The sequence below is a fragment of the Molothrus ater genome, chromosome 5 (assembly GCF_012460135.2).
Source record: "Molothrus ater isolate BHLD 08-10-18 breed brown headed cowbird chromosome 5, BPBGC_Mater_1.1, whole genome shotgun sequence".
Lineage (NCBI taxonomy): Eukaryota > Metazoa > Chordata > Aves > Passeriformes > Icteridae > Molothrus > Molothrus ater.
The window spans coordinates 33127712-33147544 of NC_050482.2; the positions used below are offsets into that span (position 1 = coordinate 33127712).

The 19833-nt window shown below is 41.5% G+C and overlaps 1 protein-coding gene across 1 annotated transcript in view; it reads left to right on the forward strand.

The window, feature by feature from the left end:
• The first annotated feature begins 1127 nt into the window (after positions 1-1127).
• RASSF3 (Ras association domain family member 3) overlaps positions 1128-19833 on the forward strand; it is a 76703-nt gene continuing 57997 nt past the window's right edge. The window contains exon 1 of the mRNA XM_054514980.1: positions 1128-1237. Coding sequence (XP_054370955.1) covers positions 1199-1237 — 39 coding nt within the window. The 5' untranslated portion in view covers positions 1128-1198. The remainder of the gene's footprint in view (positions 1238-19833) is intronic.

Here is a 19833-nt window from a genome sequence, read left to right on the forward strand (position 1 = left end):
AGCTGGGAAACATTTGTGATGGACAAAGTTAGACTTTATCCTCAGCCCTTGCCATAGACATGTCAGACAGATTCCAGGAAGCATTTTTATAATTTTATTTTTTTAGCAGGAGAAAAAATGGAACTTGCTACAGACTTATGTCAAAACCAATTTTTATGAAATGATAATTCTACCAAAAAGTAAGACAATCCAGCTAAGTAAAAATGATATTTGGCAACACAAAGATGTGTAAAGGCTTCTAGTGACTGGAGTGATTGTTCAGGATAGTCCTGGAACAGGCTGCGCAGGGAAGGGGTGAAGTCACCATCTGTGGAAATGTTCAAAAAATGAGTACACGTAGCACTTCACAGTATGGTTTAGTGGCTTTAGTAGTATTTGGTTGAAGATTGTACTTGATGATCTTGGAGGATCCAACCTTAATGATTCTATGATTCTAAAACTTCTGAGCACCCTTGTTGAGCTTGGTGTGTGCCCTCCAGGTCATCACTGAATTTTCCCTGCAAGTGCAGCATTTTATTTTGTAGAAGCTCCAATGACCACCCAGCTGTCCAGCCCCCCAAACTGTGACTGAGGACATGGTGTCTCTCTGTGAGCTCCATGTGTCTTGCTGTTGGGAAGACCGAATGGGAATAACTCAGATGTTGAAAGGCAGAGCGGCAGTGATGGAGAGGAGGAAGTACAGGGCAACACAAGTTTTGGAAGTGTGGGTGACTGTCAGTGAGAAAATACGAGACAGAGAGAGAGGGGCATTAAAAATAATTATTACTCAAAAAGACACATACAGCTTGCCTGTGAGAGATCTAAAAAAGAGCAAGTGCTGTCCTGGATATGAATACTGAGCAAGGAAACTGTTTCTTGCTCTTTGAGCCTTACAGTACTTAGGGGAGCCAAATTTCATGTGCATTTGTTTGTGTGCAACAAGACCGCATCAAAGAAGTACTGTTTTTTCCTACTGATTTCCTTCCTCTTGGAAGAAGCCACACTTTGGCTGCTTGCAGTGGGTGACAGTTGTTGCAAATCTCTTTCCTCACTAGCTGTTTGGGTCAGTGTGTGCCTGACAACTGATACACAAAAGATGAGCATTAAAATGCTATTTTCAGCATCCATCATCCACTGGTTTTGAGGCAGGAACCATTTACATGCAGAAAACCTGGAATGTTTCCTGTTGGGTCATTTTCTTTATGCACGGCTGTCCCACATGCACAGAGCAGACGGAGCTACCACAGGAATCTGCAAGGTTTGAATTTGCTCCTTCCTCTGCTACTGACCTGCTCAGACCACTTTGTCTTTCTAGGACTTGTCTACCTCTCTTGTAGGTAAAAAAGGAATTAGAATTTTTAAAAATAATTTTAGTATCTCTGAATGGGAACATTGTTGCAAAAGCTGGCATTAGGTTACTATTTAATTAAACACAACTTTCAGCTCAGCTGCCTTCTCAAAATTACTATTTTCTTCCATGCTAAAATTTCCTGGACTTTATCAGACTTAAAGCTGATTTTTAACTTTCTGTTTAATGTTTGAACCTGCATCTCATGTATAAAACTGAACAGGTGTTTAATGAAGGGGTCAGGCGATGGGAAAAAGATGATGGTAAAAAGACTGAACCTATCTTCTTTACAAAATTATTCTTGCATTCTTACTCTGTGTATGGTGTCTAGCTGCAAGGTTTTATTTAGATGCAGGACTGTGCTTTTGAATCTAATCTTCGAAATGTCTTTACTTTCCTTGTTTTGGTTGATATCAGGGAGTAGTCATAGGACAAGAATCAATTCCACTTCAGGTGAAAGCTAAGCTGCTTCCTGAAGCCTGTGACAAGAGGCACTCCAGGAGCCAACCTAACACACAGTCCACTGGATCAAAGCAGAGATTTTCTTAAGTAAACATTATGAAGGGTTTATATTGAGAACTTTGGATTCTCAGCACCACTTGCTGTCTTTTACAGAGCTGTGTGTTGCGCTACATAATTTGCTAAAATAGGCATTAGATTCTTGGCACAGAACTTTTCCCAGTGATGCCTGCTTTTGCTTTATCTATATCATGACTTTGAAAATCACATGACATGCAAAACCAGTTAATTTTGCATGAACTATGCTAGTCAAATGCAGAGTTGCAAAGATCACACATGTATTTGGGAATGCGTCACCCATACAGTAAACATCAATTTAAACTGTGAAGGGATTTTGCAGGAATATTCAAATTTTTTAGTATTGCTAACAGACCATAGTCCTGGGATTCATGCCTTTTCTTCCTGGGACAACTGCTTTGTTTTGTTTTGCATTTTTTTAAAACACTAAAGCACTAGTTTGAAGTCATTATATTGGCACTCTTGTGCTGGTACAGGTTAAAGAGTCATGGCACCTCTGTATTTGCATATGCTCCTTCAAACACAGAGAATATTACTTTGTGATGATAGTAGGCAATGCTTTGAACTCTAACTCTTTTTGACCTAACACCATTTCAGATTGGGCAGGCAGTGTGAGTTTATCTCCTGCTTGATACAGGTGATACAAACTGCCCTTCACTCTGCTGCAGTGACCCGGTGGTGCCCTGAGTGCAGCAGAGCTTGGTGCCCAGCTGTAGCTCCTGGTCCTGAATGCTTGTTCATGCCTGTACACTCTTCTGTGTTCCCCTTGCTCTTCCACTCCCAGCGGCACCAGGACTGCTGGTTTTGGACAATGCTCCTTCAAAATGGGTCAGGAAAATGTTGTAGCTTCTAACTTTTGTCCTTGCAAAGCCCAGTCAGCTCTTTAGTTCTCAACACAGCCTGTGAACAGTGCTGTCAGCGCAACAGGGGCTGGGTGTTATGATGTGGCTGGAACACCTTAAACTCCAAATAACCTTGAACAAATGTCATGTTGAGACACAGTTTGAGAATCTAGACTTAAGATTTCCCTTATGGGAAAGAGGAATTTCTTACAGGCTCTTAACTGCTGATTTTGCAAAGAGAGTCTACAGATTTCCAGTGGAATTCCCTCCTGTGCAATTCTGCCAGCAACTGGAGCACTTGGGTGCACACATGAGTGGTCAAACAGTCTCAGAATCTGGAATGTGGTCACACAGCTTGACTCTGTTAACAAGTCATTGGAGCTCAAAATACCTAATTTTTGAACTTCTTTCTCTGAGTGTGTATATATACACACATAAATATTTCATTATAAAAAGGTCAAGGAAATTCCACAATGAAGCTGTTCTTACACATTGCTAAGGCAGCGGGGTTAAATACTCGGAAACGAAACTCACAAAGTCAAACATACTGCAAGTACCCAATGGCAGAAATATATGACTCAGGTGAAAATTGTGTGGCCCTAGATGTTTCCCTCCTGAACAGACTTCCTATAGAGATTAAAGAGGAAATGATGTATATAGGTTCTCTGTGGTCTTGTACAGAGCTCTCAGAAAAAGCTGGGGCAAGATTTGCTAATTTCATCCACGAACAAGCAGACTGGGATGAATAAAGCTCCTTTCCAGCAATCCTCTCTTGTGCTACTACATTGCCAATTACAGGCACCCCACCTCTGACTGACATGCCAAGGCCTTCTCAAAAGTCTAAGTATCAAAGCTGTTATGTGGATTTTCATTTTTCATGTTTTTCTGTCATCCTAGATGAATCAAAATGTGACAATTTTTTATGCATAAGTCACAGATAGAATTTAGTTTCTTCAAGTTAACAAGCCTTCCCAAAGAGGTCTCACTACACTCAAATTTTCTCAAAGACAAAGGGCATTCACAGTTGAAGTTTGTACAACACCTGAGGCACTTGATAAAGTATAGAAAGAGATATAGGGTGTTGCAAATTACTTGGATAACAATACCCCCAGATTGCTTCAAATTGCATGAATGCCATGGAGAAGAACGAGAGGATCTCACAGTGCTAATACAGAAACTTCTGGACATGGAAGGGCACTGAGGTTGTCACCTAAATGTATCTGAAACTGAAAATGGTTTCAGTTCCTTCCTTAAAAGATATGATAGTTGAGCATTTCTTCAAAAATAACCCATGGAGAAAAAACCTGACAAGACAGAGCAGATATAGGTGTGTGCGGCTCTTGATTAATAATATAAGCTACCTTTGAGCTATTGATTGCTTTCCTCTACTAACTCTTGGTAATGGTGTGTACTCTGTACAATGGGCATGGGGCTTATGGCTCACATATTTCAAATCTATCTTAAACCTGGTTATGCTTGGTAGTAGTTGAAAGGAAAAGAGGAAAAGTGAATTATGTTTGTTTTGGCAGGCAAAATGAGGCAAATTTTAAATTTTGACAGTAACTGTGAAAGCTTTTAAACCAAAACCGAAGCTGATTTCAGTTCTAATTGTGTATATTGTTCAGGTTACTATTAGGGAAATATGTTTGGCAAGAATAAAAGGCTTGATCAATTATATAAACTAGAAATTAGTTCCAAACTTTAAAAAAATAATATGAGAGTTTCCACAACAGTTCCTGGGGCACTACCCTTTGCAACACTCCCTCAAAGGAATATTATTAAAACGGGCTTTGCACAATGCTGACTTAAGGTCTTTAAACCATAAGTTAATTGTAACATTTTATAGAGTTGAATTTACTCTATCAGATATTTAGGCTTCTTCAGTATTCTCTGGTACAAGCATCATGGAATAGTCTGTTGGGTTTTCTTGAGCACACTGAACAAACACTTGGGTTGATGGGGACCGAGGCAGTAGTTGAATATTACAAGTAGGATAAATAAAAAGACACATTTAAACAAGAGAGGATTTTAGAACTCTGAGTAGACCTCAAAGCCCAGTAAGTACAGACTGGATGGGGCATATGGTGAGGGGACTTGTATCATGATACCACCAAACAGAGTTAATACTAGAATTGATATTTTTAACAGAATAAATTTCAGCTTCCTGGTGGAAATTTTCAGCCCACAGAAGCAACCTGAATTGTGTTTGTACACCTTTATGTTTTTTAAACTTTTTTTTTTAAACACACGTTTTTATCAGTAAATCTGTCTTTAACCTTTTTTATCTTAAGTTGGGCTTGTTGGGGGTTTCTTTCCATTTTAAGTACTTGGTTCATATTCAGGCCCAATCTTTGAAACAGAAAGGTAACAAGCTCACTGCTTTAAGCACACATTACTGAAACCTAGAGAAGGTCAATTATCAGTTGTTTAGCAACCAGATCAATTGTAGTCAAACAGCTCTGATTTTCTAGTTCCATTGAAGAAGCAGACAAGGCTTCAAATTAGAGGAAAATGCTCCTATTAGACAAAGGGAATATTTCAAATGTGCTTTTGATTTTTTGTACAGTTAGGTGTTTTCATATTCAAGAGGTTTGTATTGTCTTCCTAGAAAATACATTTCCCTAAAATGTAGCCAGCCTCAACCTGCCATTTTGTCAGCTGCCATTGTTAAGATCAATGTTCTTTTTCCACTATTTATTTCTAATACACATATTTTTTAACAATCCTTTCCACTGCTGTCAGAGTTGTGCCAGGTGTAGGATGTAAAATACATAATGTATTTTTTATTGTGCCAATTTTCTTCCTGATTTAGTTATTAATATCTTCCCAGTATCTCAGCAGGCTCAGCAGAGCAGAGATGATAACATTGCTAATTTAATACAGGTAATGCAGTCTTGCAGGTCCTGTATGTTCCAGGTGGTTCTCCAGTACTCAAATAGAACTGCTTAATCATATTGCAGAAGAAGTTCAAAGAGAACTGATTCTCTAAAATGTTAAGTTCTTGTGGTGCCTGATGGTTGGGCTTGTGACTGTTTGCAGTAAAGGGATCAGAAATCATTTCTGTCTTACCTTCAAGGTAGATTTTTCAACATGCAGAGCAGGACAGCAGCCATGAGGACAGTTGGTTTTGATGTGGCATGTGAAGGCAAATGGATGTGGCATCTAAACTTGTGTACTTGAAGATGTGTATTTTGCTGGTTTATGTTGTACATTAGATGGTGTGTGGAAACTGCGCAGTTGCTGGGTGGTAGATCACTGACCATGATAGTGTCCTGAGTGCCTTACTGAACCCTCAACACATGCAAAGAAAATGAGCACTAGTAGGGAAATTGTTAAATGGGGTGTTAATCCTGGGCCCTGCAAATCTCTGTCTCAGTGAAGTCCTAACACTGATTTTTCTCAGGAGTCCATATGCTGTAGATGACAGATGGAGTACTGAACTTTGCCTTTCAGTTAGAGGCAGGCTGGCAAACAGAGTGACAGTGGCTTTCATTCCACTCTTCATGGCCTGATTATGTTTTTCATATCCATTAAACACCTCACTCTAAACAGAATTACCAGCAGTCATGTCAGGTTTGTCCTAACCTATTAATCCACAGGGGTAAAGGGGTGACTGGTTGTGAAGTATAACAATGGGCTGAAGAGATATTTAATATCAGGGCGCTTACTATTTTCTAGGGAATTTACTCAAGAGGCTGATTTTATTTTGCATTTGAATATTCAGGAAGGTAGCTGGGCTTGTGATATGATGCAGACTGCTTAATTCATCCCACGTAGACCTGCCCTGAGCAAATAACGAGATGGCAGTGAGAACTGATTAGAAAAGAAAGTCAGAACTGTTGGGAAACTCACATCCCATCCTCTCAAATACTCTTCCAGGATCACATTATCTGCCTTTTTTTTTTTAATAGAGTTTCAGCCTTTTTGTTTGACTTATGGCATTAGCAGCTGTTGGAAATATACACAGAAGAGATTGCTGCTGCCTTTTGACTCAGTGCAGGAAGGGCATGATGCAAAACCTTCCCTGGTGGGGAAGGAAGGTGGGGAGTGGTTTTTGATTATTTTTAATGATAACATTGCTGGGTGAAGATAGGAAAATATTTGTTCCCAGTCTTTGATCCAAGTAGCATGCCAACCGACAGTAACAAAGACAGCTGTTAGGAAATCAGGTAGACAGCAGAACCCTATGTTGTTCTGTTTGTTTTTCTTACAGAAATGAAAAGTCTTGTTTCCCAAAGTGCAGGAATCAAATGACAGCAGGTAGCATTTTTTCATACTGATTCATGACTTCCTCTAACTAGTGGCACTGCCTAAAAGCTGCCCTCCAGACTCTTCTTCAGTGCAGAAGAGCCCACTTGTTCTCAGGAGCTCACTTTCTCCCCAGCTATATGCATGTGCTACACACTGGGTTCCCCTTCTTGAAGGGGTCTCATTCTACAGTGAAGCTCCATTCTTGTATATGTTGCCTCATATCAGTGTGCTCCACAGGAATTGGGGATAGGAGCTTAAACCTTCCCCATTTACTCTGCAAATAGTGTGTCTAGGTGTGTAAAAATTCAGTGATTTTGTGCTAAAGCTTCAATATCCTTACTGGGAAAGGGGAAGCTGTCACCAGTTGCATGCCATTTAAATGCACAACAATGAAATCCTGCTAGTTAAACTTCTGGGGAGTTCCTGCCCAAAGCATGAAGTAGCTGGTTGCCTCAGATCAAAACACGCTGGGTTCTCTTAGCACTTGCAGGAGATCTTAAGCAACAGCTAGTTTGTCATGTTCCCTCCTCCCTTTTTATTTCAGCTATGGTAAGCCTGCATTCCAGCAGCATAGGTCCACTGGGGATTCAGCACCCCTGCTTCCTGAGACCTTATGATACTTTACTGCCAAGTGAAAAAAACTGCCTGGATAGAAAAGGCTGTTGTATAGTTTCTTGGGAACACAGAGGCACAGATACAAAATGTATACCCCTATAAGCTTTTCAGATCTGGTTTCTTCTACAAATAATACTCTGATATCAGTTGTCATTGGTTTTCTGTTGGGTTGCTTTGTTGGTTTGTTTTTTGTTTGGTTGGTTGTTTTTTTTTTTTCTGAATGCTTATTTCACAAATAATGTAACCGATGCAGAAAGAAAGACTCCAGTCTTCAGGTAGATCAAAAGGCTGACTTTAATGAAAGTAGTGAGTCTTTTATAATGTGACTTGCTAAGGTGATACTTGATTGGTCTCAAAGTAGAAACATCTCACACTATTGGTGACTATGAATAGCACATTGTGAAGAACCATAACTATAAACAATGGTTACAGAAAGAGAGATAATGATTGCTTTAATTCTTTCCTCTAAGATTCCCAGGCTCAGCCTGGGAGAAATTATCTCTGCTCTTTCTTCGACTGAACTGAGAATCTCCACATGTAACAAACCTTTCAAAAAATTAGATGAAGTCCCTTTACCACTTCTTTCAAGATACACACCTTACATTATGGTTTTGATGTCCCAATTGAGATTTTTGATCCAACAGTAGTTTTGCATCCTGATCACCTTTCATCTGTGACCTTCATCTTACTTATGCCTTGATTCCTAATCAAGAGGCCCCTCCTATGGATGAATTTTGGATCAGCTCCTGGCTCAGATGATGCTGGAGCCATGATGCTTGGACACTGGACAGTTCCTGAGAAAATAAACCTGGCTGGTCTCTGCATGCCTGCCCTATTTGTATAACCCCTAGAGAAAAATGGAAAAATTACCTTCCCTTTGCATTTGAAAAGAAAACTTTCATCATGAGATCCCAAGAGATCTTCAGACACATGTATTTCAATTAGTCTTGTGAACCCATGGAAAGCTGCTCATGCCTGCTTCAGATATTTTGCCTGCTGATATGTTAAAGATGGATAACTAGATACGATCACTTGATTTGCCTAAATCATACCTTATACTTCTCCATCTTTTTCTCTGCTGATGCTTGCAAGCATGTACTGTAGCCATGGTAAATCCCCTTTTAAGGCTTTGTCTTTTCTGACAGTGTTTGTTTACAGGAAGATGAAGACCATCATTGATTATTTTGCTTTACAATCCTAGGTGAGAACAAAGCAGTGATGATGGTTACCATGGGGCAGCAGGATGAAGTCAATACCATGCATCCTGCCTGGGGCTGACCTCACTTAGTTGACTTGAGGATAAAAATTACATTGTCTTAATTTCACTAGTCTTTTCTATCACAATTTCTTATCAGAAAATTCTGCAGCGTTATTCTCTGGGGAAGGAAGACCAGTGTATCACAAGGCTGAACATTACTTTTATATTTCCCTGTACTCCTGAACTTTGATTTAAAGGAACACTGCTTTCCATATTTTTCTGTTTTCCATTTGCATTGTTCTCTTCCTTTGACCTTCCTTTTGCCATCCTGAGTAACATTTCCCTTTACAGTAACCTTGAAGAGAGATTTCCTTATCTGCATATATGACTAATCAGTAAGGTCTTATGATTATTATAAAGCAGTTTGTTGGAGGTGGGAATTAGAGCATGAAACAGGGACCAAGGAAGCCAGATTTGCAGTCCTTGCTCTACTAGTGACTGATTAGATATGGCCTTCAGCAAGAAAATTTGGGCTTAGTTTTCAGATGTGCTGATTTCATTTTTAGTCTTTTGCCTCTGGTTTTCTTTTCTTCATTGTTTTGGGCGGAGGGAGTTGCCCAGTTGTGCAAACCTGCTATTTTGTTTTACCTCAAAATATGTCTCAGTCTGGGTAGTCAGAAGTAGAAGCTGATTTTGGAAATGGTTGTGAGTAGAGTTCCTTACCTATTACCACAATGAGGATGAACTCTTTCTTGCAAAATGTTATGGGTGAATGAATGCACTAGGTGGCACAGAGTTATGAGTTCTGAGAACTTGATTGTTTCTTCTTTACGCTTTACCTGTAACTTCTGTGAATATCCCTGAATTTGTTAAAGAATCCATCATTCGGGGAAAGAAAGCAAGGTTGATTTCTTAAAACTGAGGATTACAGATGAAGGTAAATTTAGAGTTAACTCAGTATGAGGGAGTGGAAGGAATGAAATCTCTGGCACTTGCATTTATGAACTATGATTTTGATGAATTCTTCATATTATTTTCCCCACAATCAGCAGATATAACTAAAGACAGGAACAATATATTGGAGTGAATGAAGAAGAAAAAAGTGTTTTGAAAATACCTAGGATCCACACTTTCAGTTGTCATTTGGCAGCTGCTGTCTGTCTGAGAAGTGTCCTTAACATGACCCTTTGTGGGTAGGTCAGGAGCCCTCTCCTTTGGCTGAACCATCTTTCTGAGATCCCATGCTCCATCTCCCAGCAGGAACTTGCCAAGCTCTGCTGGGCTGCACAGCTCCCACAATTTTCCCTGCCTCAACCACATCCCAGGCTTCTGGGCCTCACCCCTTTACTGCCACACAGGGCAGGAGCAGCCTGTCAGATGTGTACATCCCCCATGTGGGGCCAGAGAGAGGACTCCTGCCAGGGAAAGAGAGACAGAAAAGGGACACGAGGGCCTGACATGAGCCATCTGGATTTTTTATTCTTGTATCCTTCTGTATCCCATCAAGCTGTCTAGGCCTCCCAGAGCAGCCCCACTCTTGGGGATTCTTGAGAATCATGGCAGTAGGTTAGACAGTGAAAAAGGAGATGTAGGGTCTAGCAGAGTCAGTAAGAGTAAAGTAAAAGTCAGTAAAAGCAGAATTTTTGCTGCAACAGATCCAGTTTCACTAACATTTTGTAAATATCCATTTCATTTTTTTCTTAAAGTATTCTCAACTTGCAGTTTTGAGCCTGCTTTGGACTGAGATTGCCAGATGGGGAGTCAGTACATGTCCCTGAGCCATGGGGCCTCTGATATGAGGGAAGTATGTGTGCCTCCATCCCACCCACCCTCAGGCTATCTGAATTTTAAGATGAGTTGGCCACAGTCCAACGGTGGCAGCATTTCATAGACAAGTCCTCTAGACTGTGCTAAAGCACTGTATGTAAGAGTAGTCTTATTTTACACTCTTCTCCACAGTTTTGTTTCTTATAAGTCACCTGTGTGTTTTGGCATCAGTTAAGAAGGAAAAAAATCTGGCAGTTCTGCTGTAGTCAGATTTGGCAGTCTCACTGGTTACTTCCAGTAATTATCTCCATGTCACAGATATGCTCTTGGTGCCAGTTTTAGGAAAACCTTCTACCTTTTTGATGTTAAGGAAATGGATTCTTTAGGAAATTGTTTTTGTCTGAGAACCACCCCTTCTTTACAAATGCTCTCACTGTGATCTTTCACAAAAGGCTGCATTCAAAATTTGAAATATGCTGATGTGCAAATAATTTCAATAGCTGACCTGCAGAATCTGTTGGCAGGGCTGCTAGAGGGAGTTTGCTCTGATTCCAGCTGCCTGCTTAATTTTGGCAGCTGCATGCTTTCTGGCCCAGACGCCTGCAGTCTCTTGTCCAAGTTAGGAGCTAGACAAACTCTATTCACTGTCCTGTAAGTGCACCTCAGCTTATCATCTACATGAAGAATTAGACCTAAAGCTTGGGCTGCCTTTTGCCTCCCAAAGTTATTTTAAATGGACCCAGGAAAGCTGGATCAGGGATGTACCGTGGTGGTTGTGGCTGCTGGAGCCCCACCTTGGAGGGGGCGATCGCCGCCTTGCCTTGTAAGGGTATCTGCGGCTGCAGAGCACTGCCAGCCACCCTGAGCAACAGCAGGAGGCCTTTGAAAGCAGCCAAGCACACAGGGGCAGGTCCTCTGACAGAGCAGATGCTGAAGCAGATGCTAAGGCCACACTGAGGACCACTGCGTGCAGTGTGGTGGGGTTGTGGCAGGAGATTGCTTCCAGGACACAGATGTGAAATTCTTAGGTATGGCTTGCAGTGTTGGTGTGCCTCTCTGTTTCAAATTCTCACACCTCTGCCACAAAAATATTTTTAAAAGTTTTGCAGAGTTTTTGTAAGTTAATTTAAAAACAGGTCTTCAAAACAAAGGGTTTTTATAAAGACTTTCAGACCCAAAGAAAATGAAGGTAGATACCCTAATGCATGCAGCACAGAGCATGAGCTTTTTAACATGGTTCTGCTGCTATCATAAGTGATGTTTCTGACATGTTTTGAGGTCTGCATGTAAGACTGCAGGTTCACCTACCACTGACTGTCTTTGAGGTCCAACTCGTCTTTCAATTATCCTGGGACTCTGCTAATGTGGTCACATGTCAGAGGAGGGGAGGAGCACCCACAGTGTTAAGTTACCTGCACATATGGACATACATCTGTACATCTGTTGAGCCACATGAACATAACCTCTCTTTGGCAATGTGTTGCTGCAGGTTTGCTCTCCAGGTCTGGCACTCCTGACACGAGTGCAGGCATGGAGATGTGGTGCTGCCCATGATGATGGGGGGTCTGGCACTGCTCCTGTGGGACAAGAGGTAGAGGCTGAATGATGGAGACAGTGTATGGCTGATGAGAATAAGCACTGACCAGCAGAACTTAAGGACAAGGTGTGAGGAACAAAAAAGTCCTTTTTAAAACAAAAGCCATGCACTATTCGTGCCAGATGCAGTTTTTTCACAGTTGGCATTGGTGGCATTGCCTTTGTAATGGCAGCTAGCCAGACAGATCTGGGATCCAGTTGGTAATGGCATAAAAGGAAGTGCTTGTGGCTTATGCAGTCTGGTACTTTGTCCCCAGTGTACTTTGTGCTCCTCTCCTACATGGAGCTTTCCAAGCTCTGACCAGTGACATCTTACCTCAGTATTGCTATGGTAGTCCCCTGCTGCCCCAGTACCCAGCTTGTTTTCCTCTTGGAAAGCTCAGTTTTGCCTGGAGGGATGGCTCAGCTGATGAGGCAGCTGTTCTATTGTGGGAGATTTCAGCCTGGTGCTATTAAGGAAAAAAAAAAAAGGAAAAAAAATTGGTTCCAGTTTATCCTAACCATCTAAGCTCTAAATTGAGGTGGTTCAGCAGCTGCCTCAGGAACAGCTGAGCTGCCTGTGCAGAAGGAACATAAACTTCCCAGAGAGGGGCAGCTCAGACTGATAGTTAAGGGTAGGAGTAACTACTTGTGTCAATCTCTAGGTGCACAGGTTGTGTGGCACATCTCAATATAGCGAAAGAAATTGGAGTTGTGGGAGATGTCTTTGTGAGCCTGTAACAGAGAGCATTTCTATATCAGTGACAGAAAAGAGAATGTGATGAAACATGTTGTTCAAATGTTGTAGGAAAAAAGCTATATTTAGCTGCTCTAAAAATTGCTAAGCATCAGACATGAGGGAAATGGCTGTGGCAACCTATGATCTTCCAGTTTCACCTGTTGCAGTGTTTCTTAAATGTAGAAATAGCTATAAAATAAGTTACATAGCAGTTAAAACTTTCCCAGAAGAGGTGTAAACAAACTAAATTCACTTGCTGAAACAGCTATTACTGAACTATGAAGTGACCTTGTGCTGTGTGGATTCGCTGTAATGCAAGCCATCTGCACGCTGAAACAATTAAAGCCTTCACATCTCCTAGGAGTTTCCTTCCTCCGATTATAACTTATGTGCTGTGGTAGAAGCACAGAGGTAAACAGCTAGTTAGAGTGGCCCTCTGTGTCTGTGTGTCTGTGTAATTTTATGGTGCAGCACATACAAAACCATTTTCATTTGAAGTGGCAGCCAGCTTTCAAGTAGAAAATATAGCATATGCTTGGTACCAAATGCTGGAGCCATAGCTTGTAAGACAGCCTGAGTTAGACACATCTGCTCTGCTCCTCTGCTTCCCTTCCCCCAGCCTCCTCTTTGGATGTACCAAGTTTTCATGAAGCACAGGTCATGCTGGAGAGGCAGCACTTAAATACAGCCTGCTCCTGTGTAAGGCCCCTCTGCATGTTCTAAACTGAAACCCCTGTAAGAGCAGTACCTGAGTGTGCTGAGCCTGAGCTGTGTCTGAACTGAAAGCCTTGGATAGCAATTACACATGATTTTATAAAAATTGTATTTAATTTACAACTACTTTAGTTTCCAGAAGTTCAGAGTTTACACTCTTTAAAGCCATAAAAAATCAATCTACAGCCATGGCATTAGAGTTTGGATGTTGCTGTGGTGGGAAAATACCAGAGATGTTGCTTCTGTAGGATTGCTGTACAATTTGCTGTGTCCCACAACTGGCAAAGTTTCATATTCAAATCTCTGCACTATAAAACCTCTTTTTAACACATTCCTCCACCATTTATGTCCATACAGACAACAGCACTAAAACCTCAGATCCTCCCTCTTCAGATCACAGGAAAGAGTTACCATGCAAACTCAGTAAAATAAGAAAATAAATTTATTTTGTAGGAATACGGTTTTTTCCCTGGCAAAAAAGTTTTAGACACTCATTTTTAGAAAACATTCATTTAGATTAACATTCTAGACAATGTAAACATAAGCCATGTAAACATAAGACTGTAAAATTAAAATAATTAAATATTTTTCTTTTAAAGTTAAGTCTGAAAAGTAATGAGTAGTTGCAGCATGGTTTCTGAGCCAGCCATGATTATTTGTCTCTGTGGGCAAAGGCTTCCATCCTAGGGAGTGACCTCTGGCATCTGGCCAGGTCCCATAAAGCACCTCAGGTCCACATTTCTCAGAGCAGGCTGCATCCTACATGCCTGTATGTGTGGATTCTGGATATGGCATGCATGTTTTATCTGTTCAAAGTGCCTGGAAAATATGTGGGGGGGCTGAGTGAGTGACACTGGTTGGGATAGTGTAAGAGAATGTTGAAATGCAGAAAAAGACTGGGGGGCTCCACACTGCCATGATGATGTGATTTCTGGTGCTGACTACCCTTGGAAGAACCTCTGGGGTTTGTTTTGAAGGAAATGTATTGATTTGCTGTAAAGAGGGCTCACAAATGAACTAACATGTGAAATAAGATTTTCAAAACACCAGACCCTGGGGCTGAGCTGGGAAAGGGAATTATTTGGCAGTGTTGGTTCAAGTCCTCTAAATTGTAGGTCATGTACGTGTTATATATAAAATACTACCTATAGCAAATAGACAAAAGATATAAATTGCTAGATTTATAGTTTCCTCTGTGACCTGAGTACTGACCCATGTATGACCTCTGCTGCAGGCTAGAGAAGTAATGAGGGTCTTGGTCATGCCCTGCATGAAGGGTTTGCAGGAATATGTTAAGCTTGAGGCAGTCAGTCATGAAAGAGGCATTTCCCACCTTACAAGTACATGCCTTGAGACCCAAATAGATCCCTTTGTGTTTATTTTTTATAACATCACGGGGGTTTTGTTAATGAAACAGATGAAAAAAAGTAATGTCAGCTTCCCTGCATCAGCCCAGGGCTCAGGCTCTGACCTCCTCACCCACTGCAGGGTGAGATGTGGCAGTCTGTGGGGCATAAATGGCTTCTTTCCCTCGGGGTGGGAATGGTTCTCCTACTGCATTTAAGTGCATATATTGTTTTTTTCCCCTCTGGTCACCTCTTTTTCCCCCAAAGTGCTGTCTGATTGATAAAATGTAGGCAGAGGAGAGCAAGAGCCATACTGAGCTAGGATGCCTCTGGCAAGGCTACAGCCCCATGTGATCTGCAGCTCTGCTGGACTTCTCATTGATATAGAGCACCCACTTTCTGCCTTTCTCTTCCCTCCATATGTTAAATCTCCTAAACTGAGGATTTGTGATGCTGTGTGCACATCATTCCATAATTTTGAAAGAAAATTAGAAGCATCATGTTTTCCTTTCGTTTTCTCTTTCCTAGTTCTCCAGTATCTTCTCAGCCCTGATACATATGCTTTCCTTAGCTGCCTTTTCACATAGATTAATTTTTAAATTATGTGGAAACCCAGAGCACCAGGAATGTTTCTCTGTCTGCTCTGGGATGCCCTGACCCCCAGGGGAGTGCTGACTTTGACCCTCATTCATGGAGAAAGTTTCCTAGACTTCAAGACAGACAAGAGCCACAAAAGTTTGAAATGGATTATAGAGAGCAGTGTAGGTGTATCACTTGGTGAGACATTTAGGTTTTGGGATTTTTAGTATGTTGTGGATGGAAGCAAAATGGAGAGCAGAGGGTGTCATCCTGGGTTCTTCATGCTTCTTCCTTCTTCTTCATGGGTTTGGGTGGCATTTTGTACTTGGGCAGAAAAGTCTGCATTGTGGGCTCTTTGGGATCAGTTATTGGGTTAAAAGGGAAAATAATCTAGGTGTCAGCTCTTAATTGGACAGTTTAGTCTTAAAAGACCTTGTAACAAGAGATAGTTAGCCATTTTGTGCCTTGCTAATGGAAAGCTGCCAAACTCACAGTAGTGAGACTGTTTTACTGATAAGAAACAATAAACACCTGAGTCTGAACATGAACTACTGTCTCAAGTGCTTCAATGCAGACCCAGAGAAACTGATAAAATTATTTTAATTTCTAATTTTTCAGTATGTTTTTTCTCTAAATCGACCTTCAAAATTAGAAATGTACATCTCAGCTTTCGTAAACATGTGCTCTTTTTTTCACCCAGAAATCTCCATAGACAGTTGTTTTGGAATTTTATGGAATTCTGGTGAGGAAAACTTAGTTCTATTCTAAAATATTACCTTTTTAATGTGGGTTTTACTTTGCAGACTTGCCTATTTCTCACTTCCAACTTTTCCCTCTTCCTGCTCTCCTGTCTCTTCTTCAAACTGTCTTACTTTTTTTGCCCCTTGCAGCAGTGCTCTGTCAGTGAGGGAGGAAGAGCGTGATAGCAAAGATGGGAAAGGTCTTGGGTCAGTGAATGGGACACAGACCAAATATGAAAGGAGTTAGTAAGATTTAGCTAAGAGAAAGCTCGATTCAGGGCAGAACTTTCAAAGGTGGTCACGCCCTGCTGAAAATGTGCAAAATGCTGATCTTGGGCAGCACTGCAGAAGTACAGAGGCCAAAGCCCAATCACCTTGCATTGGCAGCTGGCAGCTCCTCCATGGCCCGCTGGGGTGGCGAGCTGGGGAGGGAGAGGGCAGGCAGAGCAGGCAGGTGGGGCTGCCCTGCTGCAGCCCCCAGCACTTCAGCAGGCTGGGCTGGCTCCACAGGCACAGGGCACTGCACTTCAAGGAGACTTTTTCCAGATTTTTCCAGCTAAGGGTGGACTGACTGGATGGATTAGACAGCCATTTCAGCAAACAAGTTGTCAGATCTGTTGTCCTGTCAAACAGCACTGTTTTTCTGGGACAGTTGTCTTCACGGTCTGCTGTTGAGATGATTTACTAGGAAGTCCTAAACTTGTGCAGGCAGCTTCCAGGGAATTTCTATGATCTACTGCAGTCAGACTTATTAAGCAGAGCAAAATGTCATCTCATACACAGTATGACAAGACAATTTCTAGTTCTTTGTCTAGGAAATGACAATTGGGATGTGATTCCCAGACCAGAAGGCCCCTTCCCCCACCAATTCACCAGTTTGAGGACAGATGCTGGGAATCAGATTGCAGCTACAGCACATTAAGGCTCACATTTTCCTGGTATCCACAAAGCATGCTGAGCTTCCACAGTTGTGGTTTCTATACTTAAAACAGAAGGGCCTAGTTAATTTTACTGCCCCAAGTATTTTTATACACTGTTAGCAATTAGGAACTGAATTAAAGGAGGACAATGTCTGTTTTCTGTACTTCGTTATAGAATATTGCCTTGAGATTATATTCTCTCGTGTAGTAGCTCTACTGGTTACCCTGGCAAGGAATGGATGCTTGCAGAGAATTGGATGACAGCACTCCCAAGCCTCTGAGCTTCCTTTATGCCAATGTTTGCTTATACTCATGTCTGACTATTCACATCAATGGGACTGTGTGAGTAAGGATGTTTATTTACCTGTTTATTGAGCTGGAGATTCTGAGCTACCTCTGGGTCCTGACAGACTTTGTCTGACATTGTTGGGGCTGGCTACAGCATAAGCTAAAAAGCCTATTGCTGCAGGGAATGGATTGCCAGATGGAACATGGTTCTCACCTTTGAATTCCTACTAGTACTGACATATCCCCAATCAAGCCTTGGAAATGAGAGTGAAGGGCAGGGCAATTCTCACTTCAGTACATGTGCACAGCTCTCTCGAGCCCCCTGATTAAACATATTTCAGACATGTGAAGTATTTTTTCATAATTTGTATTATAAAATCTACTTTTGTGGATCTTTGACAAGAAAGTACCTGTTTAATAATGCAGTCTATAATCAACAGGAGAGGAAGAAAGGAAAATTACTAACATGCCTATCTGTTTTGGAGCGCACTTCTGCCTAACTGGGATGCAAAAATACTGATAGGAAAATGCACGCCAGTACAGCAAAGGACTGCTTTATCAGCCTTATCAAGGCTGATAAGGCAATGGGAGTCTTTCAGTTGGTCCCAGTGGGTTTTGGGGCAGGGCAGGATGGGGGAAGGTGAGTGCTGATACCACATGATGAGGCCAGACTCCATGTCAGTATCTTCAAACTGCAGAAATAGTCCCTTGGGGAAGGGTATACTTTTAGCCTTATCCTGGCCAACACTGAGTCATCCTTCTAAGCAGAATTGATGACATATCTGTTTGAGACAAAAAGGTGTAGAATATTCTGGAAAGCTATCAGACTCTAACACAAGGATGTTGGTCATTCCAAAACGGTTAGAAAGGTACAATTTTATCTTTATAGCTTTAGGTAGCCACAAGATGAAGAATCCTCCAAACTATGTGCATGTTTGAAATTATGAATAGCTGTATTGATTTCAGTCAAACTGTGGATTTAGGTAGGTGGCCATATATTTGTAGCATCACAAGAAAGGAGACAAGCACAAGTCTCTTGTTCCATCCACTTTCTCTGACCCCTTCAAACTAATGTAGGTCTGACTGGTCTGAGAACAAAGCTTGGGATGGGAAAGGTGAACTTGGCTTTCTGTTATCATCTGACCAGTCCAAGTATGGTAGATGAAGAACAGAGATCTGGTGAGGGACAATGTGCACACATATAAGAAAGTGATTACACAGGTTATTTTTCATTTCCAGCTATATCCCATTCTTTCTGAGGAGTTTGGATAAAAAGTTGCACTAAAGGAGCTTAAGGTTTGGGTAGAATCAAGAATTTGAAGAGCCAGAAAAGGATTCCTGACAATGCTGTCTAAGGTTGTGACTGCCATAACAAGTACGTGTCCCCATGGCATTTCTTCACCACGGGATGGGGAGAGGCTGTTTACCTGGCTCCTGTTTGTTTTCAGTCTGCACTCATGTGCCTGTGTGGCTGGAATGACCTTGTTTGAATTAACAAGTTGCTGGGGTATGAATCAAAGGATAATTGTCACTGCTGCCAGTGGTACTAAACAGACCTGAACTATTAATTCAAGACAAATGGAAGAAATCAGTAAACAGAAAGTTTACTGGTGTAAGGAAACTGCAGGCCTGAGTAGATGGTCTGTGTTAGTTGTATTTCAAATTTATTGCTTTCCTTTGATCATTTGAAATTACTACTGTTTTCAGCTGGAATGTAGAAAAAACTAAGCCCACACGATCAATTATTTATTCCAATTTTAAAAGGACAGTCTGTTACAAGCTGTCTTTCTTCCTCTGCAACTTGTTTTTAGGACATGTTTTTTTGTTATATGGGCATAATTTAAATAGCTAACATAATGGAATAATTATATTTCCCAGTTAAATGTGTTACACAGAAGCCAAATCCAATGTGCTATTTAGTGGGAACCCCTTTGAATTTCACTCCTAAGCATATCCTAAGATTTAGTATGTCCCACAGGGACTGATCATCAATAAGACTACTGGGGTCAGGAACAGGGTTTGCAAAGACATATGAAGACAGAAAATGAGATGGGGAGAGAGACTCACAGCACCCCAGAAATGACAAAAAGGGTTCCTGAAACAGCCAGGGGCTAGGGGCATCTGGCAAATCCATAGCAGCTAGAATAAAATACTGCAAGGGTTGTTAATGAGACTCTTCCTGAAAAGCACTGGTGAAACTGGAGGGATACTAAAGCAGACTTAGAGGGTGTAAGAAGTTTAGTCCCTGTGATGACCTTTCCTTCCCTCAGCCCATGTCCTGCTTCCCTTCACTGCTCCCACCCCACAGGAGGTTGCTGCCCACAGCTGTGGGGCCACCACAGGTCCTGCTTGCCAGAGTGTCCAAGCACCCTTGCAGGATTTCAGACAGGGGAGA